Source organism: Thunnus thynnus, chromosome 4 (assembly GCF_963924715.1).
Source record: "Thunnus thynnus chromosome 4, fThuThy2.1, whole genome shotgun sequence".
Taxonomy (NCBI): Eukaryota; Metazoa; Chordata; class Actinopteri; order Scombriformes; family Scombridae; genus Thunnus; species Thunnus thynnus.
Window position 1 is genome coordinate 17,657,967 of NC_089520.1, and position 22,396 is coordinate 17,680,362.

Consider the following 22,396-nt stretch of genomic DNA (forward strand, 5'->3'; position numbering starts at 1 on the left):
TAAATATACGATTTAATATTGCCATGCATTCCTCTTAACACTTTCACTTTAAGATGCTAAAGACTCACTTTCCAATTAGTGCATTTATTTCACCTCGACTGCTGAAGATGAGGAACTAAAACCTCAACTTTTATCCATCTATCAGTTCTTTACAATTAGCATTACAGCCTTACAGAGCTGTTTGTGTGGCCACAGACTCTTTATTCTTGTTTTGGTGACGGCTGTCATCCAGATGCAGCTCATTAACCTCTGTGACTTTGCCAAGTTGGAGCAGAATGTCACACCTACACAAAACTGTACTCCATCATACCACAATCACTCAACCATGTTACATTCCTCCGCTGAAAGGTTTTCCCTGGAAATGCACTGGAAGTGTCATTTTTGTGACTGACAGCCTTCACAAAAAGCCTAATTACATTGTAAAAATCATCTAAAATCTACTTAAGATGTCAAATTGTGACTTTTATGGCTTAAATCTGAGAGTCGCAGCTCATTGGGTGTCACATCTTATAATTTCTGCTTATTCCTTCACACAGAAACATCTCCACACCCTTTCTCTCACACTCAAATGGTCCCAGTCAGGGGTGTGGCTGGAAATTTTGTACCGCTGACAACAGTTCAACAACAGTTCTCACACATTAAATATCTGCAATCCATGTCATGGTCCTGTACAGCTGAATCATTCTCACACACACCCAGTGGTGCCCACGAGCTCTCAGTGGCCTATAAAAGACTCATATATAATGACACTTTTATCAGAGACAAGGGAGAAGTTGCTAGATAAGAATAACCTTTCTTGGATTGTGCTCACTCATACAGTCGGCAAGATAGAGAAAATCTACTTCCTCAGTCTGAATGGAGAAAGGTCGAAGTATTATCTCTGAGGCTCCAGGATCGGTGCCTCAGCAGAGCACTAGAGAGCAAAAATTTACAGGTCAGATGAACAAGACTGACTGAGATAAACTCAGTTTTTCCACTTTATATACCTTTGCATTTAACTTTTTACCGTATTAAAAAAAAAAAAAATCAAATCAAATGTTTGGAAATCTGTAATTTCTACTTTATGTAACACAGCCATCACGTTTTTATGAGCTGCAAATGACTGTTTCAGGCCATTCGGATCCTACGGGGAAGATCCAGGTCATTGGAGACATTTTCCAGTTCACGGTTGATGTGAGTGAATTTCCTCCAGAAGATGTTATCATCACATCTTCCAACAACCTGATAGAGGTGCATGCTGAGAAGGTGAGTCATGCAGTAACCTTGGTTTAGCAAAAACTGGCAAATGTAATCTGTGATAGTAACCACAAAATAGTACCCGTGCTTGTTTTGGAGGAAAAAAAAAAAAACAGCAACAGTAATGACAACAACACAATGAGTGGTTAGACTATTGAATGGAACTTAAATTCAATTTTATCTTAATTAAATGAAATTAATAAAGATATGCCAGGGTTGAATCTGATTGATTACTGGGGACTGAAGAAACTTTCAAAGTGTGAAATTCTTTGTTTTTTATGTGAGTCAGTGTCTGAAATTTAAGTCTGAATTTTAATAAAACCAATTTAGAAGAATAGTAGGGCAGTAAGTAGATAAGAGGAATTCAAGAAGAATCTAGAAATTTTAATAATGTGCTCTTGACAGATCTTGACTTACTACTGAATATAGTTTGAGTTTTACCTTTGCTTACAGTGTAAAGAAAGAGTAAGTTTCTTTAAGTGTAAATTTCAAACCGGAAAATAATTTCTGCCTTCTTGTCAGTCATACTCTTTGTTTTTGCCATGCAGCTAGGAGAAGATGGCATCGTCACAAACACTTTTTCCCACCAATGCAAACTTCCAGCAGATGTGGACCCCGAATCTGTCAAAATGACCGTGGAGAGCTGTGGGGTCCTTACTGTCAGAGCTCACAGGGTATTATTACACAATATGTCCTTTTTGTTCTCCGCATGACATTTCTATTAAAACACACCTATGTTTTTTTTAATGCATTTTCTTTATTGTCATGTGTTTGTCCAGATGTAATCTCAGCGTCCAGCCTGTGAAACGCTGGACTTTAGTGACATCTAGCGGTAGAAGAAGGAATCAACACTGCAACATTCAAGACTGTCGAAAATATGAAAAGCTCCAGTTCAGTGCACTTCATGAACTATTTTTAAAACTGTATAGTCTATGACTTGAACCAAACAATATTGCAAATAGCCTACTACTGAAAAAAGTGCTTTTCTATGATACTTCTGTTACCATGATGTGAACTTTACGGCCAAAAAGCGGCGGACAGCACAGAAACCTGTAAATAACTGTTTGAATAAATGCTGTTAATACATCAATTGAAACGTTATCAGCATGTCTACTACAACTCTGTGAGGCTGAATGTGTAAAGTGTTCTGAGATTTGTAACTGCTGTGTTAGATGTAGGCTTTTAGTTTTCGAATAGGCGAAAGGCAGATAATGCGGTAATTTACGACTTTTGGAATATCATGAAGGCAACACCACTAACTAAAAGGACCGCCGGAAGTGACGAAAGCGGTTGTCAAGGGATGTTTTAGTTTACGGAAGTATCTGTCAGTTGGCTGCACTTTCAGACTTAAAAAAATGCAATTTACCGACCACAGTTGTTTTTATTAAAGTGCGTTATGGCCAGAAATACCTTTTTTGCTGTATTATTAACATATTAACATCGGTTTCAGATTCACCGACTCTGTCTTGTTTTGTACAAAACGAGCTCAGTGTGATGCTAAGCTAACTTAGCTTCACAACCAACACGATGACCCAAGTGCCTCCTCCCGGTTCAATCGTAGCAGCGGACTGGCATCGATGTAAAGACAGTAAAGAGTATTTCAGCAAAATCCTTCGCAAGAAGAGACGCAAGAACTTCGGTATGACAAATAAAACGCACTTTCTGGTTGAATAACGTCCATTTGTACAGTGAGTTGTGTGCGACTGAATGGAGATTCACTGCTGCCATTTCACAGACTTACCACAAACATTTCATCACATACTTGGCTGCATTTATGAATTCTCAACATCACTACCAGAGAAAGTGTCCATCAAATGAACCCCCAGGTTATTGTTTGTGGAGCTACTTGTTGAATATTGTAAAGAAATGTAGTTGATTTTGTCATTATGGCCTCTGGATGTAAACAGAGTTGGTAGCATTTGCAAATACTAAATTAGATTGTTTTATGAGGCTACAGAAATATTGTATCATAATTTATGTTTGAGGTTGTCTAAAAAGGGAAATGATGTAAAGAAAATGACATGTTATTAGCTTTACTCAAACTGTTTTAGTTTTCTGTTTTTACCTGATAATCAACATGATATTACAATAACTATAAGACACAATAACACAACAACAACTGACTTAACTGGTGTTGGAGCTACCTGCATGCTATCATGTAAAGTGTAAACACAAATATCATATTCAAATTCACTAGAATTTGAAGACCTGAAAGTGGTGTCAGTGGCCAGAGAAACGTTAATTGATCAGAAAATACATGTAAACTAGAAGCAAAGCTGAAAGGTTGATGAATTTGTCTAATTGTGATAGTTTTGAGCAACCCAATGGTGGATCTACACAGAAAGACTGACAGTCATCTTTTGTTGTTGGTTCAGTCATTTTCTTGGTAGTAAAAGATCTAATTTAAATGCTGAAAAGCATGAAAGTACATTCAACTAATACCAAGCATCACACTGCCAATTAAAATCCTGGTGATCCTTTTAATAATTTGTTTTACAGGCCTGTTGGAGTCTCCAGTGATGCCCCCACATGTAGCAGTGGACACAGTTCACTATAAGATCTTCATCTCAGGCAAGAGTGGAGTCGGGAAAACGGCTCTTGCTGCACGTCTTGCAGGCCTGAATATTCCTAACATGCACTATGAAACCACAGGTACTGTGGGTCCCTGCTCACTGACGCGACACCTCAGACTGACAGTGACAGTTGAACTTCAATCGTCTAACTATGTAAATTAGGGATGGAGGGGGGGTTTGTTGAGGTTTCTTATGTGGAATGTTTAAGTAATTTATACAATTAAATAAATCTCAAATTAAAGAAGTTAATGACGTCACACCAATATTAGTCTGGTTTATATTTTCTCGTTCAAGGTATTGAGACGACAGTGGTGTATTGGCCTGTGAAGCTGAGAGAAAGCGGCAGAGTGCTTTTCTTCCGTCTGCAGCTGTGGGACTGTGGAGAAAACGCCTTACGGAGATTTGACCATTTACTTCCGGTGTGTATGTGTTATACAGTATTAACACATTTTTTTGAGTCAGGAATTAGTAACGGATGCAGTGTTTGCTTTGTATTAAAAAAAAGAAATCTACTCAATATCTTTTTTTACCATTCCCTGTGTGTTCCAGTCCTGTAAGGAGCAGGTGGACGCCGTTCTCTTCCTGTTTTCCTTCACTGACAGGACATCTTTTGATGATCTGTCAAATCAAATTGTGAAGTGGACTGAGCCATCTGTGGGCCGAGTTGTGAAATTGGTGGTTGGCACTAAGTATCCTTTTGTAAACGTGTATACCGTAACGTTGCCTACATAAAACACTTCAACACACTTTTAGAAACACTGACAAGAAGAAAGTTCAGCTTTGAGTTGTCTTGAATGGATTTACTGAAATTTAAAAGGATAAACCTGGCGTTATTCTATTCTCATTGTCAATAAATCACACAAAAAGACTAAATCCAACATTAGTCTTACTCTCAATACTTTTTGACTTCCCTATTTTGTCTGAGGCAGGGCTCAGGAATTTCCTAAAACAGCAGGGCACTGTAGTTTCGAACAAACATTATTCAAACAGGAGTAAATAGTTCATTTGTTGGGGACTTTTCAGCGGTGGATTAATACACATCGGCTCTTGTGAGTACTTATGGCAGTGTGACGATGTTTGTCGTATTGAAAGAAACATGTCAGCCAGTGCAGTTGGTTTGCTCATTGATGTGTTTTCAATAGATATAGAATATCTTCAGTGTTATCCTTTAATTCAATATAAATAACAAGGAACTAGTTTGCATGTCAGCTTCTTATTGTACATAAAAGTAAGAACATTGTGGAACTAAAACATGCTCATCACTTCCCAAATAATCCTACTTATATCCACACTTTAGGTTACTACAAAGACGAGCATTTGCCCTTAATGTTTTCATTCAGATTTGACCTTTTCATGCACTGTGATGTGACAGAGAGAGATGTGAGAGACTTCCAGGAGACATGGAGCTTACCGGTGCTGCGTACGGGTGGGGAGGTCAGTGACGGCCTGGGTGACGTAGCCCCGATACTCAACTGCCTGGCAGAGAACCTGTGGCATCAGGACTGTGTCACAGCTGGATCAGCCAGCCACCACTCACAGCAGGAGACAGGGACTCTACTTTGATCCTGAACAGGATTTAAAAAAAAAAAAAGGATGGATGCTGCTGTTTAGATCTGTTCTGTTTAATGCATCATCACAGGCTTGAAGTCCCATCACATATCATCAGGGTGTTGAATCAATATATGAGATGAAGTATTGTGGTTGTATGAATGAGATAGTGGTGTTAAGTTGTTCTACTGCCTGTCTTAAAGATAAAATATTCTGTATTTATTAGGTCTAGTTGAATGAAATGAACAGTGAACACTTCTGGTCATCTATGTCCATAAAATGTAAATAATGATTGACGTTAGTTTAAGTTTAAAGTCCCTCTTCATTTGAAATGTGTTCTACTTCTTGTTCCTTCCTTTGGATGTTTGAGCTTCACTGTGCAGAGTTTGACATTAGAAGGTTGTTTTCATATTCATCTGCTGAAAGTGGAAAGTTTCTTTGTGCTCATCGGCACTGTGAGCATCGTTTGTGACATCACAGCTAATTTGGAGTCAAATGTGGTGCAGTATGTATCTTCCACATGTGTGATGTGGAAACTTGAAACCTCCAGCGCACAAACACTGAATGGACTTGTGTGCAACAGGTACATTTTTGAAATGGAAAAACTTTTATATACTCATAGATACTCTATTTTCCAGTGGGGGAGAAGTTGTAGATGCTATTTTAAGATTTTTTTTTTAAACTTTTTGTGCGCCCAAATTCAAAGTATTTATGCCTTAAAACATGTCTGAAGATCTTTTAACTATAATCTAAAAGCACCAATACTCAGTCAAACTACTGTTTGATTACAGGTATTTAATCAATTATCTGTTAATAGTGTTATTATCTATTAAATATTTTGTCACTCTTTCATGGTGAGAAGATCAAGTCGGTTTTGTCAAGTTGTCTTATTACCATCTTTTAGTAGAGACTCTGTCATTGCATCAGGTCGATCTGATATGGTAAGAAAAGACATTTTATTTAATTATTTTATGTAGGAAAAGAGTGGACATAGCTTTAAAGAGGCTAGAATTTTAATACAGGTAAAAACATGTATTCCCAGTAATAAAAAAACATCCATTTACTAACTGTGTGTCTGTTCAGTGCTTCATGTGTCATACAGTGCTTTAAGAGTGCCTTTATCAAGAACAGTATAAAGTACAAAGTCAAGTGAAGATAATCTTAGAGTGAATAATTAAACATTTAAGTTGTGCAAAACCATCAAAATGTATATTTGTGTGAAAGTTAAATAGCACCAAGTTTGATGCATAAAATCCAAATAACAGAACCTTTCAGTCATTGTTTAGATGACAGCACCTTCATCCAGGTCTCTTTATCTGACCTGCAATCAAAAACAGGAATCAAAAGATGATTGACTGGCTGCTAAAGCAGATTTATAAATTATTATATAATAATAATATTGGACTTAAAGATGATGTCCTCTTGTACCTTGTGTGTGTAACAAGTATCATGGCGGTCGGTTGTCCAGTTTGACTTTGAGAGAGATGTAGCAGGAAGGAGTCTGGAGGTAAACCCAGGACTTCAGTCTTCAGATGCTCAACGTGCACATGTGTGGGGAATTCAGCATGATCCTCTACTATGAACCGCTGATCCCTGACATGATGCAGAGAGAGAAAACACTGGCTGGTTTAATGGCTCACTACCAAGTGAAGACAACTGAGTGGATTATTAAATAGGGCTGAAATGACTCAAATGATGTGAATCATATTTGATAATCAAGTATAGATACCAAACATTTGCTTTGTGTTTTGTTCATAACATTTTAATAAATACATTTGACTGCTGGACAGACTACAAGTACTTTTTATTGCTTGTGTTGAATATTTGGCATTTCTTTTAATGTGCTGATAAAAAAAGCGATAGTTGTTGCTCAAATACTTTTTCGAGGAGATGATCAGAAGGTCGTTGAAGAGGTGAAGGTAGACGCCGATGAATGACGTTCTTGAGTTGTAAGTGTTCTCCACAGTCAGCTGTTTCATGGGACCCTGGTGCACCAGAAAACGCCCACTTACCACCAGGGGGACCGACTGGATGGAGGAAGAGGCAGTCTGTTAGAATTTACTGCCATCTGCAGGTTGCAAAACACAATCGAGTCTGTTAAATAAAAGTCTGTTAGAAATCTTAATCTTAACAAAAGAAGTAGAAACCTTCATTTTGCCAAAGTCCAGAAGCATTTCCAGGCAGACCAGCTCCTCTATTTGTTTCATTTTTTTGACCCCCTTGTCACACTCGGACACTATCTGGTCAGAGGAAAACATCAATGATGCCATTTCTGAATGGTTAGGAGTTGGCTTTTTAAGCTATTTCAGAGGCATTTCATGTCCCCCCGCCCCAAATTCTGTCTCAAGACAACTACAGTGATCTGAGCACAAATAAACAGTATTACCTCATGAATGGCTTCTATTGCCTTTTCAAGATTTGAAACTGAGTCAGAGTCTGGTTTAGTCAGTTTGAGGATGCTCTGAAACACAAAAAAACCCCTTATGACTTCTGAAACATGTCTTACAGAGATAAAAATATATATTTAGATGCATTTACTTATCTAATCAAAAGCTTACCTCCAGGATGAGTTTAATACGAGTAATTCTCTGGAAGGGGAGGACAAGGAATGACTTGAGCCTCTGTCTTTGACACACTGAGTCACTCTCGAGCTTCTTGAGTGAAAACAGAAAGTCTCTGTTCTGCTGCCTTGAAAGGAAGAGATGCAACTGAATGTGGCTCATGAAAAAGTTGGTGTTGTGGAACAACCGGTGATATCGGAGCAGAGACTTACAGCAGCTGGTTGATAAGGGCCTCCTGGTACATCATGTTAGTCACATACGGCACATAGAGAGTGCGAAACGCTGGGCAGTGCTGGAGCACAATGTCTCCAACCTGAGATATTACAACACTCTCCCCCAGTCGAATTTCCAGATCCATAAGAAACCTAGAAGATACAGAGCAGCAGCTCAGCAAAAACAACAACAACAACAACAACAAAAAAAACAAACTCAAAAATATAAAGATGCTCTATTGTGTAGAGCTCTCACTTCTCACTGGCTGCCTTCACACGACGAATGTTGGAGAACAAAATGTGATGCTCCATTTGAGACAGAGTCTGCTTCAGTGGCTTTGACACAAAGAAATGATCAACAGCGACTCCGAGACTCCTCAAGTAAGATGCTTCAGAGCCGATCAACTCAAACATCGACTTCAGAGGAAGGAAATGAGAGGGAGCAAGAGTGAATGACTTTGCCACTGTTACATTAAACCTTTATCTAAGTCCAGATGAGTTAAAACTTATCTATTAATTGTAGCTTGTCATGTCTGAAGTGTAAAGCATTTTCACACCTCCTGAAGGCGGATCTCTCTGGTAGTCAAGCTGCTTAGCAGGCCCGCTGCCTTCACCTCATCTAGATCTTGCCAGAGAGTACATGGGGTCACCTTAATAAGGTGACGAGAGGATGGAGTCGCTTCTTGGAGACTCTGTTGAGGAGATGGAGCCTCTGAACGGCAAAGAAGGCTAAGACGGGACTGCAGGCCCTGCAGGTACTGGGGGGTTATCAGTTCAGACACAGAACACTTGCTAAAGCTGTGCAGATCATCTTTCACCGCCTGCAGACAGTAGTCTTGATACAGTGGGACTGCAGAGTAAAAAAAGGGGGAAATGGAGACAAGGCTCTTTACATTGCTATAAAAGTTACACTATCCAATGACTGAAAACAGGCCTCAAGGAGAGAAAGGAAACTTACAAATATGAATGTACTTGGAGTGGAATGATATACTCAGTGCTTTCTCTTTAGCTGGATCATCTTCCCTGAGTTTGAATTTTAAAAAAAAAGAAGCCACATTTAGTTGAAAGTAAATATTTTGCCAAGGTTTAAAAGATTCATAACCTCTCTTACTCTTCTGTGCTTGTATCCTGATCATCTAATGGGGACAAAGTTGAGTCGTCTTCCTCAAGAACTTCCTCTGAGAACAGCTTTGACACTGTTGAGTGCATTTTTCCAAAATCCCACGTGCCCATTAACGCAACTGACCTGAGGGCTGAAGATATGTCTATAGGAGGACTAGAACAGAACAAAGATATTTCATCAAGATAATCCCACATAAGAAGTTCTCCACATGCACTATGTGGTTCTTACCTGCAATCCTCAGGCTGGTTCAGACAGTCATTGCTCTCATCAGGACTTCCAGCCTCCTCTGCACTGCTGCTTTCCAGAGGAGGAAACCCTGAAGGAGGCTGCTCTGTTGTCTTCATGGTTTGTGAGATCAAATAGTTCACTGGATCACTATTATCAATGTGCAGATTGGTGACAACGCTCCTGCTCAAGCAGTGATCACTTTCATCTCTGCAGTCAAATTGAGCCATAATGCACCAGTTCTCTGTTCTCTCAAGGCTGACACCAAAAACTCTTTGATACTTAAACTCTGCCCAACATGAAACTTTAGATGTGTTTATTTACTGCAGCATCCTCCATCAGCCTCACAATCACTCGGATGAAATGGTGGCAAATGGTGGAAGCAGTCTGAGCTTATCTGAGCTAAGCAGCAATCACAAAAACTCGAGCCAGGTGTGGTTTCTCAGGTTTCTGCCAAACTCTGCATCCAAATTCCAGGTATAATTCCAATCTTTTTTCTAAGTTCAGAGCTGAAACAAATAGTTGGTTAAGTGATTTATCAATCGACAGAAAATGAATCAGCAACAATTTGGAAAATTGATTAGTCAGTCATTTTTAACCCTCCTATTGTGTTAGGGTCAAATTTTTACAATGGCCTACTGAATACAATAAAACAAATTTTGATCATTTTTCTTTTTTTTTTTTTAAATGGCTATAAAAAAACAGTTACATCTGTTGTGTTATGCTTCAAATTTGACCCGGTAGTAAATATGGGTTGTTTATGCACAGAAATACATAGTAAATGTTGCCACACATACACACACACATCTCCTGTCCCCATCTATATATGGATGTATCTGTATAGCAATTAGCAGGTTGCGGCGTTCTTGCACTTTATTTCTCACATCTCACCACACACCTGGCAAAACACACAAACACACATGTTGACCTAGGTTACTTTTGGGGACATTACGTAGACCTACATTCATTTCCTGGAGACTTACCCTAACCATAACCTTAAACAAATAAGCTTTTCCCCCCAATTGGGGACACAGCTGTTGTCTATGACAGACACACACACACACACACACATGCATGCACAGACACAGATACACATTTCCTGTCCCACAGCTGTATAGCAGTATACAAACTGGGGCTTTCTTGTGCTTTATTTCTCATATCTCACTGCACACCTGGCACAGCATGCACATTTTTCATGTGTGAGAAAATATACATTTTTCAATTATTTTGGTCTCATGGTCTTATTTGCCTGTTCTGTTCATAATAGGCAATAAAATAGATAAATTGTGCCTATTTTACACTAAAAACGATTTGTACATTTTAAGTTAAATGTGGTCTAAGGTACATAAAATACCAAAGCAAGTATATATATATTATGGTTATTAGTAAAAAGTCACTTGGCAGGTAAAACATTTTACTGGATGATAATTAGTGCTTTTTCAGTGCCTGTTAATGAATTCAAACACTAAAGGTTTAAACCCTTTTCTAACACATTATGAGGGTTAAAGAAAAAAAACCCAACCCAAACATTCACTGGTTATAGCTCCTCAAATTTGAATATTTACTGGTTTTCTTAGTCCTCTATGGTAGTAAACTTAATAAATCTGGGTTTTGTACTGTTTACAGAACAAAACAAGCAATTTACAGATGTCACCTCTTTTATTTTACTATTTGCTGACAATAAACCAAACAATTAATCGATTACATTATCAGCAGATGAATCAGAACCAGTTTTATTGGCAAACAGGTTCACACATACAATCGATTGAAATTGTTAGCAGCAGCCCAAGCAAGGTCCCAGTATGTAGTATGCAAACGCTTAAAAAAGGAGTTAAAAAACCTTCAGTTTGCATAATAAAAAAAAACACTTGACACTGAAGGAAATTCTGGATAGTGGTAAAACAGCTTTGTGAACACCCTACAAAACAAAAAATAACTATTTAACATTTGCTGTCTAATTTTATAGTAGTTTAATTGGCAGCAACTTTCCAAAGTTTGATTTACACGCATAGCGTTTCCTGTTAGTATAAGACACTTGAGTGCATAGATTTTTTTGTATATTACCTGCAAAGAATGATAGAATAGATAAATTAGCATGTAGTGTGGAATTGAGACACAAGTTGACTAACACATTTATTATGTGCTGAATTGTGTTACCAGCTATAGTATAAAAATAAAAAATAAAAATATCGGATGACAGACCAGCTTTATTATTAAAAAGCAGCCCCTAACAGACACTGCATTTATTTACACAAAAGAATAAATCCACACATAAAAGGTATACAAATACTAGTTCCATTTTATTTGCAATTTAAAATTTCATACAAGATAAAAGTAAATAATTCAATCTGCCTGAACATTGTTGGTAGATGACTCAAATAAAGCCATTAAAATCCTTGATATATGCTGTACTGACAAAACATCTGACAGCCGCGGATGGCCATATTCATAACAGATTACAAAATGAAAATGGGTGTTTTTAAAGGGTATGAACACACACTATGATGATTTGACACAAAATAAAAAGGACTTTTCTGAACAGGAGCTACAAACTGTTTTGTAATCTACATATGGCAAAGCTTTCAGGATAATGATACATACAGTACAAGATACCTTCTTTAATACACTGAATCACAAAATGCCTTCTATGATCATATCTCAACAAACGCTTGTGGCTCACTTGATATTTGTGTGATACTGAGTGTGAATCATGGGGCTTGTAGGAATTTTTTGTAAACTTGATCACAAAAATGATCAATCCTTCTCAACTGCAGCAGTTCCCACAAAGTGGATTTTCCATCAGCGGGTTCTGATTGTTTTTAAATTGAAGTGGCACGAGGAGCGGGAGTACTGCTACTCCATTTTGAGATTATTACTTTTTTTTTTTTAATTGATGCTCTGCAACTTAAACTCTTACACAACAATAGTTTTTTGAGATATCAAAAGGGGGAAATTATAATGTTTAATGGTTCAGGATTCAATCATACATTGGGCATTTAATAATATGTCAATGTTGGACGACAAAAACAAGAAGAAGAAAAAAAAAAAAATCAATCTACCATACCAAATATCTAAAAACCAATGAAATGGGTGGGCACCCAAAACACCTGCATGCAAACACACCTCACATATCTGTTATATCCAGAAAAGTGTTACCAGTTGTCCTGTTTGTTCTTAGATATTCTGTATGACAAACCAAGAGACAGCATTTCCCTGTGTTATTACGTGCTCCCTGCTGAGAAGGGACTGAGACATCTGGATCAGTAACAAGGTATAAATCAGGCAGATGCTGAGTTGGGAGGTCGGGGACTCGCGTGACTGGTTATGAGTCTAGGTGGGCACAGTGATACTGCGGGCTAGTAGTGCCAGCAGAGCAAGCTCCACAACCCCATGGGCTTGTTCCAGTGCCTCTGCAGCCTCCCTGGCAGAAAATCCTGCTGCCTGGATTCTCTGGATGTGCTCAGCTGGAAATTGTTCTGTAAAGGGATGTGGAGAAGGGAGAAGAAGGGCTGGAGATGTAGGCTGGGGAGCTTGAGGGGCAGAGGGAGAAGAGGTGCTAGAGACTTCCTCTGGTGAGCCCACTGCCATCGACAGAGGGCTGAGAAAAGTGTGCTCAGTCTGGAGGCCGAGAGTGTCTGGGGTGTTTGTGCCAGAGGCTCTTCCGTCTGCGACCCCTCTCCCCTGCTGCCCCTCAGGAGGTTCCCTGATCTCCAAGTCCCCGGCAGGATCAGGAGGAACCTCTGGCTCAGGCTGAGAAATGCTGATGTTACTGGCTTCATCTTGTCCACATTGATCTGCCCTCCTCTCCCCGGAGCCATCTGGACATTGTGGCGGTCCTTGTCCCTCCACAGTCTGCGCTGTATCTCCGCCCAGATGCTCATCCTGGCCAGAGAGCTCGGGCGCAAGACACTTAGATGGTTCCTCATCAGACACAGCAGCAGCATGGTTGGCTTTGGCATCGCTTGGTTCTACACCGGCTGTAATGGCTGTAGAGGGGGTAGGTTGGGTGATTTCAGGTGTCGGAGTGCGTGGCTCGGGGGCTACTTCGTCTGTGTCCTGTCTGAATGGATGCGAAGGGGAGCAGGAGGTGCTGCGGTTTTGGGACTGACAGTTGTTGGACACCAGCAGCTCGTGCAGCTCCATCAGAGCGGCTGCCAGCGAGGGGATGCTGTCGGAGCTGGAGCAGCGTTCTCCTTCAGGCTGGTCTCTTTCAGACGACACCAAACCTTGGGAGGCAGTCGGGGACTCCATTTCAACCGAGTCAGACTGGCTAGGAGCGCTCACACCATCTTCCGTGGCGTCAGCTGTGTCGGACTCAGTCGCCTCCTGCTCCATTGGCTGAATGGGGGAAAGTTCCTCTGGATGGGGGAGCATGGAGCTGTTCACCGCCTCATCTGATTCAGCATCCCCCTCTGTGGCTCTAGAAAGTGTGCCACCCTCTGGATACTGGAGGTCTGGACTGCCACTTGCAGTCACGTCTGCAGGAGGAGTACACGTAGGGAGGGCGTCTGTTGAGGGGCCGGGTGCAGGGGGCACTTCAGAGATGCTATGGTCTGGCAGAGGGTGAGGGTGGACCTGATGTGGTGTAGAACCAGCATCGTCTGCTGGGGATGACGACACAGGAGGCTCCTGGAAGCCAGGTTGGTCCTGGCGCTGCCCTGATGCTGAGGCCTGCTCCATGGCGGCTGGGGCAGACTGAGAGCGATCCAGGGTCGGGTTCTGGGGCTGGCCAGAGGAAGGACTTTGGGAAGGGGAGGTGGATGAGGACATTTGGTCTAAGGTTCTGGGTAATGTAAATGGTGGGGGCTGCGGTGAGGTAGTTTGTCCATCTGCAGTGTCTATTGTAAGAGAAAATATAATTAAGAATTAAACAGCTGGAGTTTGTGTGAATCCTGTTTGGGAACATTACTTTGGATGATTTGTATTTTGACTTTTGATATTTACATTTTCATAGTAGCTTAGGGACCAAAACACCAATTTCCTTGGTGAAACTCTTATAAAATGCTTGATTATCCTTTTGAACCAATTATATGTATTTAGAACAAATACATGAATAAATAAAAACAAAAGTAACATCAATTAACAGATCCAGCGGCAAAATAACAGCAAAATAAAAGAAATAAATAGCAATGGGACTTAGCACTGGCAATGGACTTGTGAATTTGCAGTACCTGGTTGGTAGGGCCCTCTCCAGCTGTCTCCAAATGCATCAGTGCTGTCCTGCTCAGGGGGTTAGGGGGCACACACCACACACATCATGCAAAGGGACGGAGAAAGTTAGCAGTCACACACAGAGCATGCACCAACCTATCACCCTTTTCACACGCACAGATGTGAAAAGCGTCATCCAAAAACAACTCGAGTCTACGTCCTGACAGAGAGGTCACAGCGCAATCACGTACCCCGTCCCTGAACCTCCGGAAGCTCAATCAAGGTCACATCAGAAGGATATTTGATCAAAATCACTTAATTTTAAGTTCTGTTTCAACTGTCAGACGATTGATGCCCTAGTGGAGGATTGCCTCTTTTCACAACATTGCTGCCGTACCACAGTGCCCCATCCAAGCCTGAATTCAACTCAGGTCTGCTGTTGTTTCTCAATCCGTTTCCATTTACAATCTGCAGCGATTACTGGCCGATAGATGATAAACAGCTAAAAAGACTTAAACGACATTAAAGGGAAACACTTACATGTCTAACTGACATGTAGACACAAACACAATTTCATGTTACGTTACAAACGATTCTTAAATATGAGTAAGCTTATTTTATTTATGAGATGTCACAATTTGATTGCCATGAATATGCCAATGCTACCTGATTTAATTAGGTTGGAGTAATTCAGGCTTTGGGAGTTGTTGAGGTCCCTTAGTAAGGTTGATGGTATTATCATTAGTATGTCAACACTGCACACATTGTTAGTCATTGTTCAAGCGTACACACTAAAAGATACTCATAATATTTTACAAATCTTACAGTCGTGAGACAATTTTCTCGTATTATGATATGCTACATCACAATGAAATATTCATTCGTACAGAAATCATAATGAGAGCGTTTCTTTTTTTCTTTGATATGCATGTCTCTAGTGCTGCCCTAATATCTTGAATCTGAAATGGTCCATGTTACATCCTCTGGCTCATAGTCAACCACCTACATTTCTGTTAGCAATACATGTTCCTTTTGTCTTTGTGGGTGGCTTCAAGTGGTGTCCTCACACTCCTTCAGAGATCCATCTGCACTGTTGTCCACAACAGAATTCACTGCAATAGACTGAACATGTTCTGTGCTGTTGGTTAGCACTGATGGCTCCTTTGGGTTAAGTCTGTTCCTCTGAATATACAATAGGTTCCGACATCACACCCACCAAGGGCAGCTTAAACCCAGACGGTATTGCCTGTAGATTTATGATCTCTACATTCCTGGACCGTCCAACAATGACGTAAATGGTAAACATTTTCAAGCAGATCAGCAGGGTTTCAAAGAAATACAGAAGACTGCTCTGTGATGTGTCTGCTAAAGGGATAGTAGCGTAATTAACTCATGTGACGAATGAAGTGTTAGCTCAATCACTATCATATAAAAATCAATTTTCAAAGCATGAGTGTTTCCCTTTAAGCCTGATCTCAGCTAAGATTTTATTTATCTTGTACGTGGTTTTCTTTGCCTGACAGTCAGCTCTCAGTTTCATCTTATTCTAAAGCACATTTAATTTGCTGAGGTGATGACATGAAGTGATTATGTGACTGAAAATTCAGATGACTGCATAAAATGGGGTTGAGAAGCATTAAGTGGCACATGCAAATGTATTTCTAACTGAGCTGAAAAAAGCCCAATGAAAAACAGGCTGAAGTGCAGAGATGAGAGACTGTTCTTACCGCTTTCCTGTATGGACCTCTGAAGCGCCTCTGCCAGTTCTCTGTCAGCTATCTCGTCTGGACGGGCGTCTTCACGCCCCTCTGCCCCGTATGCCAGTCGAGCACACTCTGGCAGCTCTGCCTCAGACAGGAAGCGAGTTTCAGTGCCTGTAGTGCCTATTAGAAGCACGCTCTTCTTCAGGTCGATCGAACACTACGAGAAAAAACAGGACAAATAATGAACCTAGATCATCTTCAGCTTTCCAGTACATTCAGTATAAAATGAACTGAAAAACTGAAACTCCTGCTGAGCAAAATTCAATCCAGTCCAATGATGTACTGCATACTGGGATCAGATAAAAGGGGCTCACACCTGGTGTCTCTTCAGCATATCCAGGCCAAGCAGCATGTCCATCGGCTGGTCCTCCAAGATGGAGAAAGAGCAAGGTAGAAAGTCCCCCTCTATCTGGACCTGAGCTACATGGACAACACAAATTGAACTACATCGACATGTCATGCACACACTTTAATATGGATGCAGTTGAAGGGATAGTTCGAGATTGGGGGAGTTTTTTTCCTGCCAATCCAGAGAAATGCAGTCTCTGATGTCTTTTTATATCTCTGTGTGCAGATCTAAACGTTAAACTACCATGGACAATGTTTCTTACATTGCCCTTTCATGGGAAACATACAAAATCCAGTACTTAAATAATGATGGGTGCATGTAAATAGAAGGTGGACTTGAAGTTCTACGTTTGGTTCAATTACAGGATGTCCTGCAGACATCCTGTAATTGAGCTGAGCAAAGTTCTCTCGCCACTAGGCATATATTCTAAAACTGAACACAGACACATAAAAAAGGCGTCCATGAGTATGACTCTGTAGGAGGTGAGTAGGATTGGCTTAAGTTAAGTGCTGCTCAAACAAAATACTTGAAAAAGGTGACACCCACCCAAATGAACTCTGCCAATGATCTTCTGGGTGCCCACTCCCTTGGCGATCCCTGCCCAGCGTCGGTCCACCAGGCGCATGATGTTACAGCGTTCGGCGCACGCTTGGCTCATGATGGTCATCTGGGCTCCTAAAAACAAGGGTCAGGAGCAGGTACAAGGAATCAGTGGGTATGACAAAAAGAGAGGAACATCATGCTCTATGAAATCCTACATGTACTGTACGTCCTGTGCAATGAAGAGGGGGATACAATCAGTGTTTCCCCTATATACAGTATACTATGAGTGCTGCTGCAAAAATTTTAAACAATCATTAATATCAACTACTACTAATGATTTTCACTTGCACACTGTACGAGCACGATAACACCCTGTACGAGCACAATAACACCCTACATTATCATAGAATTGATTTGAGTCATCAACCACTGCATCAAATCCCAGAATCCTTCCTCTCCTCATTCTTCAAAGGACATCTAAGTGAAAGGTATTATTATACGAGTAGCGTAGCTCCTTTAGGGCAGTGCGTAATATGTGTGGTTGAGTGAGTAAAGCGAGCAGCAGGAAAGTGACGCTGAATGTGAGCAGAGCAGAGGAAAAGGTTAGCAGTAATTTGTCTTATCTGGCACTAAACGTAAATGCCACCCCCAAAAGCAGTCGACGTAGGGGTAACACTGACAATGCTTCATAAATGCAAATGCTACCAATGTATCAAACGACTGTGGTCAGCGGTGAGGTTATTATTCCTTGTCTTTGCTGAGTCATACTGCTCTTGTAAGGATCGTAAGGGGAATGAGATCATGCTTACAAGCGACTTAAACTGGTTTCTTTTGCAGGGTGTCTGGGCAAAGGTTAGAACCTGTGGAAAGGAGATTTGGATGCTTCTATTCTGCTGATTTGTATGCTTTTTTCCCATTACATTTGCAGCTGACTTACAGATTTATGGAGCTATAGAGAGATGGTTTGAAGAGGAAATGCTGTAGATATGCTCTTACTTAAACCCCCCTGTGTGTGTGTGTGTGTGTGTGTGTGTGTGTGTGTGTGTGTGTGTGATAGAGGCTGATACAGAAGATAACATTGAGGGCTGCACATCTGCTCATCATAACAATTGTGACTGAAGTTCAAATACTCTTCTAATGTGAATCAGTAAGCATAAACATAAGCAGATATTGATACATCTGCAAATCAGTGAACTAAACCAAACAACCACTATGTGACACAAGTGCACCAACATTTTAGTACAACTGCAGCTCATGGCTGCATCAGGATCAGGATCTTATACTCATTACCTGAGTCAACAAAAGCTTTCACGGGGTGCCCATTGACTTTGCAGTTAATGTAGAGCATAACCACCTGTCCAAAGCTTTCTGGAGCCTCCTCCATTGCAATGGTCATATTTTCTTCCACATTGTGCTGCCTGGAATATGCACAAATCCAAGGGTAAGAGACTTGACTTTTTAAAACAAATGAAAACATACTACCTAACTGTGGTAAAACAGGCTGTTTTCCCTTATTTGCATTCACTTTAGTTACAAATACCACAGTCAAATTTATGAATATCTCAAATGGTATAATAATGCATCAAGTGAAACTGAGGCTGAGGATGTGGGGTACTATGTGTTGAGTTATGAATATTCACAAGTGGTTAACAAACTATCACAACAGTGCCATGATGTTGAACTGCTCCAAAAATCTCTAGACCGTACCTGATGTCCTCCTCAATCTTTGCTTGCGCTTCCAAATCAAAAGGATCAGCAGTCAGAAGTCTGATTCTCTCCTGCTCCCTCTTGGCTCGATCCTGCTGTTGCTCCAGCAGCACTTTGGTGAAACGTTCTGAGGAAATAGACAGTTACACTAGCGTTACCTGACTGATATCTGATTGAAAGGAAACACCACAAACACAAATACAGTACGTCAATGGAGACATGTGAACGTCAGTTTGTCTTTTTGTTCACCTAAGTCTCCGCTCAGCAGGGCCTCAGCGAGTGGCGGGTTTCGCTCCTTGAGGAGTGACAGCTCGTGTGGATTGGATAACAGCATCTGCTGAAGTAAGGCAGGGTCATCCAGCCCCTGAGGAGAGGAGCCGCGAAAGGCTGTTGGCGTGGAGGGTTGTGCAGCACGCTGTGGAGGCGTCATCTGCGGCGCTGGCTGTGGGGCCGGTTGCTGCGGCCTTATGGCACCACGTTGACTGGTTGAAGAAGAGGTGCCCGGAACTGTGATGGAACGAAAGTCAATATGGGGCAGACCTAAGACGAAAAGAGGATAAAGGGTGAGAAGTTAGCATATTGCATGCACAAAAACCTTGCTCTCTAAATAGATGTTCTTTTGATGTTTTATGTCTTTTAAATAAAAGATATCAGGTGAAATTACATTGTTACTTTTTGTCCCTAGGAGTACAACTGGTTCAACAAGGCATACTTTTCGCTTCCTGTAAATTGCACTTACTTTCCTCATACTTTCAGTGACTTATCTTATTCAGAAGCAGCCAACCCCTCCCATGATATAAAATCTGCAGGTCCACCTCGCTAACTAAAACTAGCAACAGTAACACAGGTTGGATGTTTTTATTTGGGTGTGAAAAAACACTGTGCTGCAGTTCCCTACAATGGATGACTGTTATTCATTAACATCCATTTTGAACTTTTTGTCCTGCCTACTTTTGAGCCCCAAAATCAAGTCCACCTCAAACTCATCATCCCACTCTCTATACTGAAACTGGGGAACAGACTACAATCAATAGCTTTCATGTAATTTTGACAAACACCGGTGTTACCTGGGAAGGCTGGCTGAGTCGGCGGTGGCCTTCTGTCTGCTTGCCTGAGAACCACCACATCCCCATCCTTTACACCATAGGTCCCCAAGGCACGAGTGGGGTCTTTTAGGGGCTGTTCTACATATGTGATCTGAAATTGGAAAAACACAAAATGTAATGATATATCATCACACAAGAGATTTACAACTCCTTGCTCCCAATGTATTCAATGAGTATATTAGATTACAAACTCCATGTGACAGAATAAATTAAGCATGTTTTATATAAGTTATTTTAAAAATGCCTCATGTAACCACCTCAATTGGAAGAGACTGGCCCGATTATCGGCGGGAATTTTCAATCGGGTTGAGAGGGGTGGTGTAAACCTTTGATAATCTGTAACCACGTTAACAATTAATTTGATCATTTCTCTCTGGTTGGATAAATATATTCTTTCTTTCTGCACATGTTTTCCCCACGTGTAAAATTAGGCAATGTGAACAAGTTTCCGGGAGGGACAGAAACATGGCATAATGTGCTGTAAAGGTCCTCTTGTTCTCTCCCCCTTGTTTGAAGTTTGCAGGAGAAGTATGTGCTGCTGTGATTGCTGCTTAATTAGAATGAACAGCAGAAACACAAATATTGTTCAAAGGAGATGATGTAGGTCCATCTTGAAAACAGGTGGAGCAACTTCTTCTTCTGTTATATTTCTGGCTGATTAGATGCTGCACAGCAGAACCACTTTGCACATGTCAAATAAAGGTAACCTACATTCTGCTTAAATGCATTGGAAAATGTAAAAAACTTTATTTAATGTCCGTGTAAAGTTAAGTTGGAATCTCTAATCAGGATGATTTCAATCGGGTTGAAGAAATATTGTCCATGTAACCGCAGCTAGTGTTCATATGGGGACCTGACTGTTATTTTAATACATACTTGAAAAACTGTGAACGTATCCTTTAAGTCTGTAACTCACCATTAATCAATTAATCCACCAATTATTTTCTATATTCAATATTCCTATTACTATCACACGAGACAAAGAAAAGCAGCAAATCTCTCACTATTTAGAAGCTGGAATAAAAACAGTGTCACTTATATCACTTAAAAATTGAAACTGAAATGATAAGTCAACTATCAAAACATCAGATTCATTTTCTGTCGATAATAATCACCTAATTCCTTCGGCTCTATATTCAGCTACATGCTATATTGCCCCAATCCAACATGAACTATCTGCTGGTCTGACAACTGTTAGCTTAATTAGTTGACCTATGAGGTTTACTTTCGGTTTTGTTAACGTCACCCTTAGACAAAGCATACTGTTTGTAACCGTTATTAACCGTTGGGGTTAACAGTCAGTTGTTGATAACTGCAAATTTCAGTAACCGTCGGGGCTAACAGTCTGCACATTTGACTGTTGCTGATAACTATAAATGTTATTAACCGTTTTGGCTGCCAGTCGGTACGCTTGTCTGTTGCTGATAACTGTAAACGTTAACCCTTGTGGCTACTAGTTGGTAACGTTACGTTTGTTGTGATAACAGTAAACGTTATTAACCGGTGGGGCTAACAGTCGGTACGTTAGTCTGTCGTTGAACTGAAGTTTCGCAACACCTCGTCCGTCAAAACAGCAAAAGTCCAATTCATGCTAGCAAAGCCAGCTAACTAACTAGCATATTAGCTACGTTAGCTCTCCGGCTACAGCTAGCTGGGGTCTCACCTGAATTTCCCCAGCTGGGATTCCTGATTCCAGTTCACAAAGTGCTACAAAGTCTCTCAGCTCCAGCTCTGGAGACACATCGAGGGCGAAGGTGGTTTCTGGGCGATCCCTCGGTGCGCAGAAAACGGTGACCAGCATCGCTTTTTTGGGGGGCAGGATCCCTGGACAAACCCGCTGTAACAGAATGCGGTTAGTGTAGTTCCTTGTTTGTCAGAGGAAAAAAACCCCCAATGTTCATTTGGATTAAACCCACGATACAGCTGTATTTCAACGGATAAATGTGTCAAAGGGGAGAATAATATTACACCTGAAGACAGTAATTGTTTGACACTTACTGAGTAGAAGCCTGATGTGACAGTTTTCTCGTTTTATCAACAACTCCACAACATCAAGTATTGCTCAGTAATGCCGCATTTCAGCCATGGATGTCAGCCAGCTTGTTTTCGACATGTCGCATTACAGAATTTGCAGTCGTGAGTAGTTTCTTCTTCGAGTTTAAGCAACACTAAGAGTCAATGTTTCATTACCACCATCTACTGGATTCTTTAAAAATTACACACAAGACAATCACAAGACACAAGACACAAAACTGGGCATGAACATGGATCCATGAGTATGAATGATTTTTTCCCCCTT

The 22,396-nt window shown here is 40.7% G+C and overlaps 4 protein-coding genes across 6 annotated transcripts; 2 read left to right on the plus strand and 2 right to left on the minus strand.

The window, feature by feature from the left end:
- The first annotated feature begins 727 nt into the window (after positions 1 to 727).
- cplane2 (ciliogenesis and planar polarity effector 2) lies at positions 728 to 6,424 on the plus strand. Its single transcript, XM_067587081.1, has 8 exons — positions 728 to 934; positions 1,112 to 1,245; positions 1,785 to 1,910; positions 2,016 to 2,875; positions 3,736 to 3,888; positions 4,104 to 4,228; positions 4,359 to 4,498; positions 5,150 to 6,424. The coding sequence occupies exons 4-8, from the start codon at positions 2,764 to 2,766 to the stop codon at positions 5,370 to 5,372; spliced, it is 753 nt and encodes a 250-aa protein (XP_067443182.1). The 5' UTR covers positions 728 to 934; positions 1,112 to 1,245; positions 1,785 to 1,910; positions 2,016 to 2,763; the 3' UTR covers positions 5,373 to 6,424.
- Positions 856 to 2,021, plus strand: LOC137180807 (heat shock protein beta-7-like). The gene is made up of 4 exons (XM_067586054.1): positions 856 to 934; positions 1,112 to 1,245; positions 1,785 to 1,910; positions 2,016 to 2,021. The coding sequence occupies exons 1-4, from the start codon at positions 856 to 858 to the stop codon at positions 2,019 to 2,021; spliced, it is 345 nt and encodes a 114-aa protein (XP_067442155.1).
- si:ch73-15b2.5 (rho guanine nucleotide exchange factor 19) lies at positions 6,136 to 9,866 on the minus strand. 2 transcript variants are annotated; one of them, XM_067587080.1, is made up of 13 exons: positions 9,482 to 9,866; positions 9,242 to 9,406; positions 9,089 to 9,153; positions 8,688 to 8,980; positions 8,387 to 8,547; positions 8,131 to 8,283; positions 7,916 to 8,045; positions 7,744 to 7,818; positions 7,505 to 7,597; positions 7,236 to 7,384; positions 6,786 to 6,950; positions 6,626 to 6,678; positions 6,136 to 6,290 (listed from the first exon to the last, which is right to left on the minus strand). In XM_067587080.1, exons 1-12 carry the CDS (start codon positions 9,706 to 9,708, stop codon positions 6,633 to 6,635), a joined length of 1,722 nt encoding a protein of 573 aa, XP_067443181.1. In that variant the 5' UTR covers positions 9,709 to 9,866; the 3' UTR covers positions 6,136 to 6,290; positions 6,626 to 6,632. The 2 variants fall into 2 exon arrangements, with proteins under 2 accessions (XP_067443181.1, XP_067443180.1); XM_067587079.1 differs by lacking the exon at positions 6,136 to 6,290 and having other exon boundaries at positions 6,295 to 6,678.
- A 1,893-nt stretch (positions 9,867 to 11,759) lies between these two features.
- On the minus strand, positions 11,760 to 22,250 carry ddi2 (DNA-damage inducible protein 2). Of its 2 annotated transcripts, XM_067587083.1 has the most exons (11): positions 22,096 to 22,250; positions 21,761 to 21,934; positions 20,059 to 20,188; positions 19,241 to 19,531; positions 18,992 to 19,118; positions 18,575 to 18,702; positions 17,288 to 17,416; positions 16,709 to 16,812; positions 16,357 to 16,549; positions 14,650 to 14,698; positions 14,225 to 14,316 (listed from the first exon to the last, which is right to left on the minus strand). In XM_067587083.1, exons 2-10 carry the CDS (start codon positions 21,896 to 21,898, stop codon positions 14,688 to 14,690), a joined length of 1,251 nt encoding a protein of 416 aa, XP_067443184.1. In that variant the 5' UTR covers positions 21,899 to 21,934; positions 22,096 to 22,250; the 3' UTR covers positions 14,225 to 14,316; positions 14,650 to 14,687. The 2 variants fall into 2 exon arrangements, with proteins under 2 accessions (XP_067443183.1, XP_067443184.1); XM_067587082.1 differs by lacking the exon at positions 14,650 to 14,698 and having other exon boundaries at positions 11,760 to 14,316.
- Between the last annotated feature and the right edge of the window lie 146 nt (positions 22,251 to 22,396).

Coding starts and splice junctions, on each gene's coding strand:
- cplane2 (XM_067587081.1), top strand. CDS start 2,764: ATGACCCAAGTGCCTCCTCCCGGTTCAATCGTAGCAGCGGACTGGCAT. Junction 2,876..3,735: donor GAAGAGACGCAAGAACTTCG/GTATGACAAATA, acceptor TTTGTTTTACAG/GCCTGTTGGAGTCTCCAGTG. Junction 4,499..5,149: donor AAATTGGTGGTTGGCACTAA/GTATCCTTTTGT, acceptor GTTTTCATTCAG/ATTTGACCTTTTCATGCACT.
- LOC137180807 (XM_067586054.1), top strand. CDS start 856: ATGGAGAAAGGTCGAAGTATTATCTCTGAGGCTCCAGGATCGGTGCCT. Junction 935..1,111: donor TAGAGAGCAAAAATTTACAG/GTCAGATGAACA, acceptor TGACTGTTTCAG/GCCATTCGGATCCTACGGGG. Junction 1,246..1,784: donor TAGAGGTGCATGCTGAGAAG/GTGAGTCATGCA, acceptor TTTGCCATGCAG/CTAGGAGAAGATGGCATCGT.
- si:ch73-15b2.5 (XM_067587080.1), bottom strand. CDS start 9,708: ATGGCTCAATTTGACTGCAGAGATGAAAGTGATCACTGCTTGAGCAGG. Junction 8,981..9,088: donor CTCCAAGTACATTCATATTT/GTAAGTTTCCTT, acceptor TTTACTCTGCAG/TCCCACTGTATCAAGACTAC. Junction 8,548..8,687: donor GAGAGATCCGCCTTCAGGAG/GTGTGAAAATGC, acceptor CTTCCTCTGAAG/TCGATGTTTGAGTTGATCGG.
- ddi2 (XM_067587082.1), bottom strand. CDS start 21,898: ATGCTGGTCACCGTTTTCTGCGCACCGAGGGATCGCCCAGAAACCACC. Junction 19,119..19,240: donor CCTGCTGAGCGGAGACTTAG/GTGAACAAAAAG, acceptor CTATTTCCTCAG/AACGTTTCACCAAAGTGCTG. Junction 16,813..17,287: donor CATTGGCAGAGTTCATTTGG/GTGGGTGTCACC, acceptor TTGTCCATGTAG/CTCAGGTCCAGATAGAGGGG.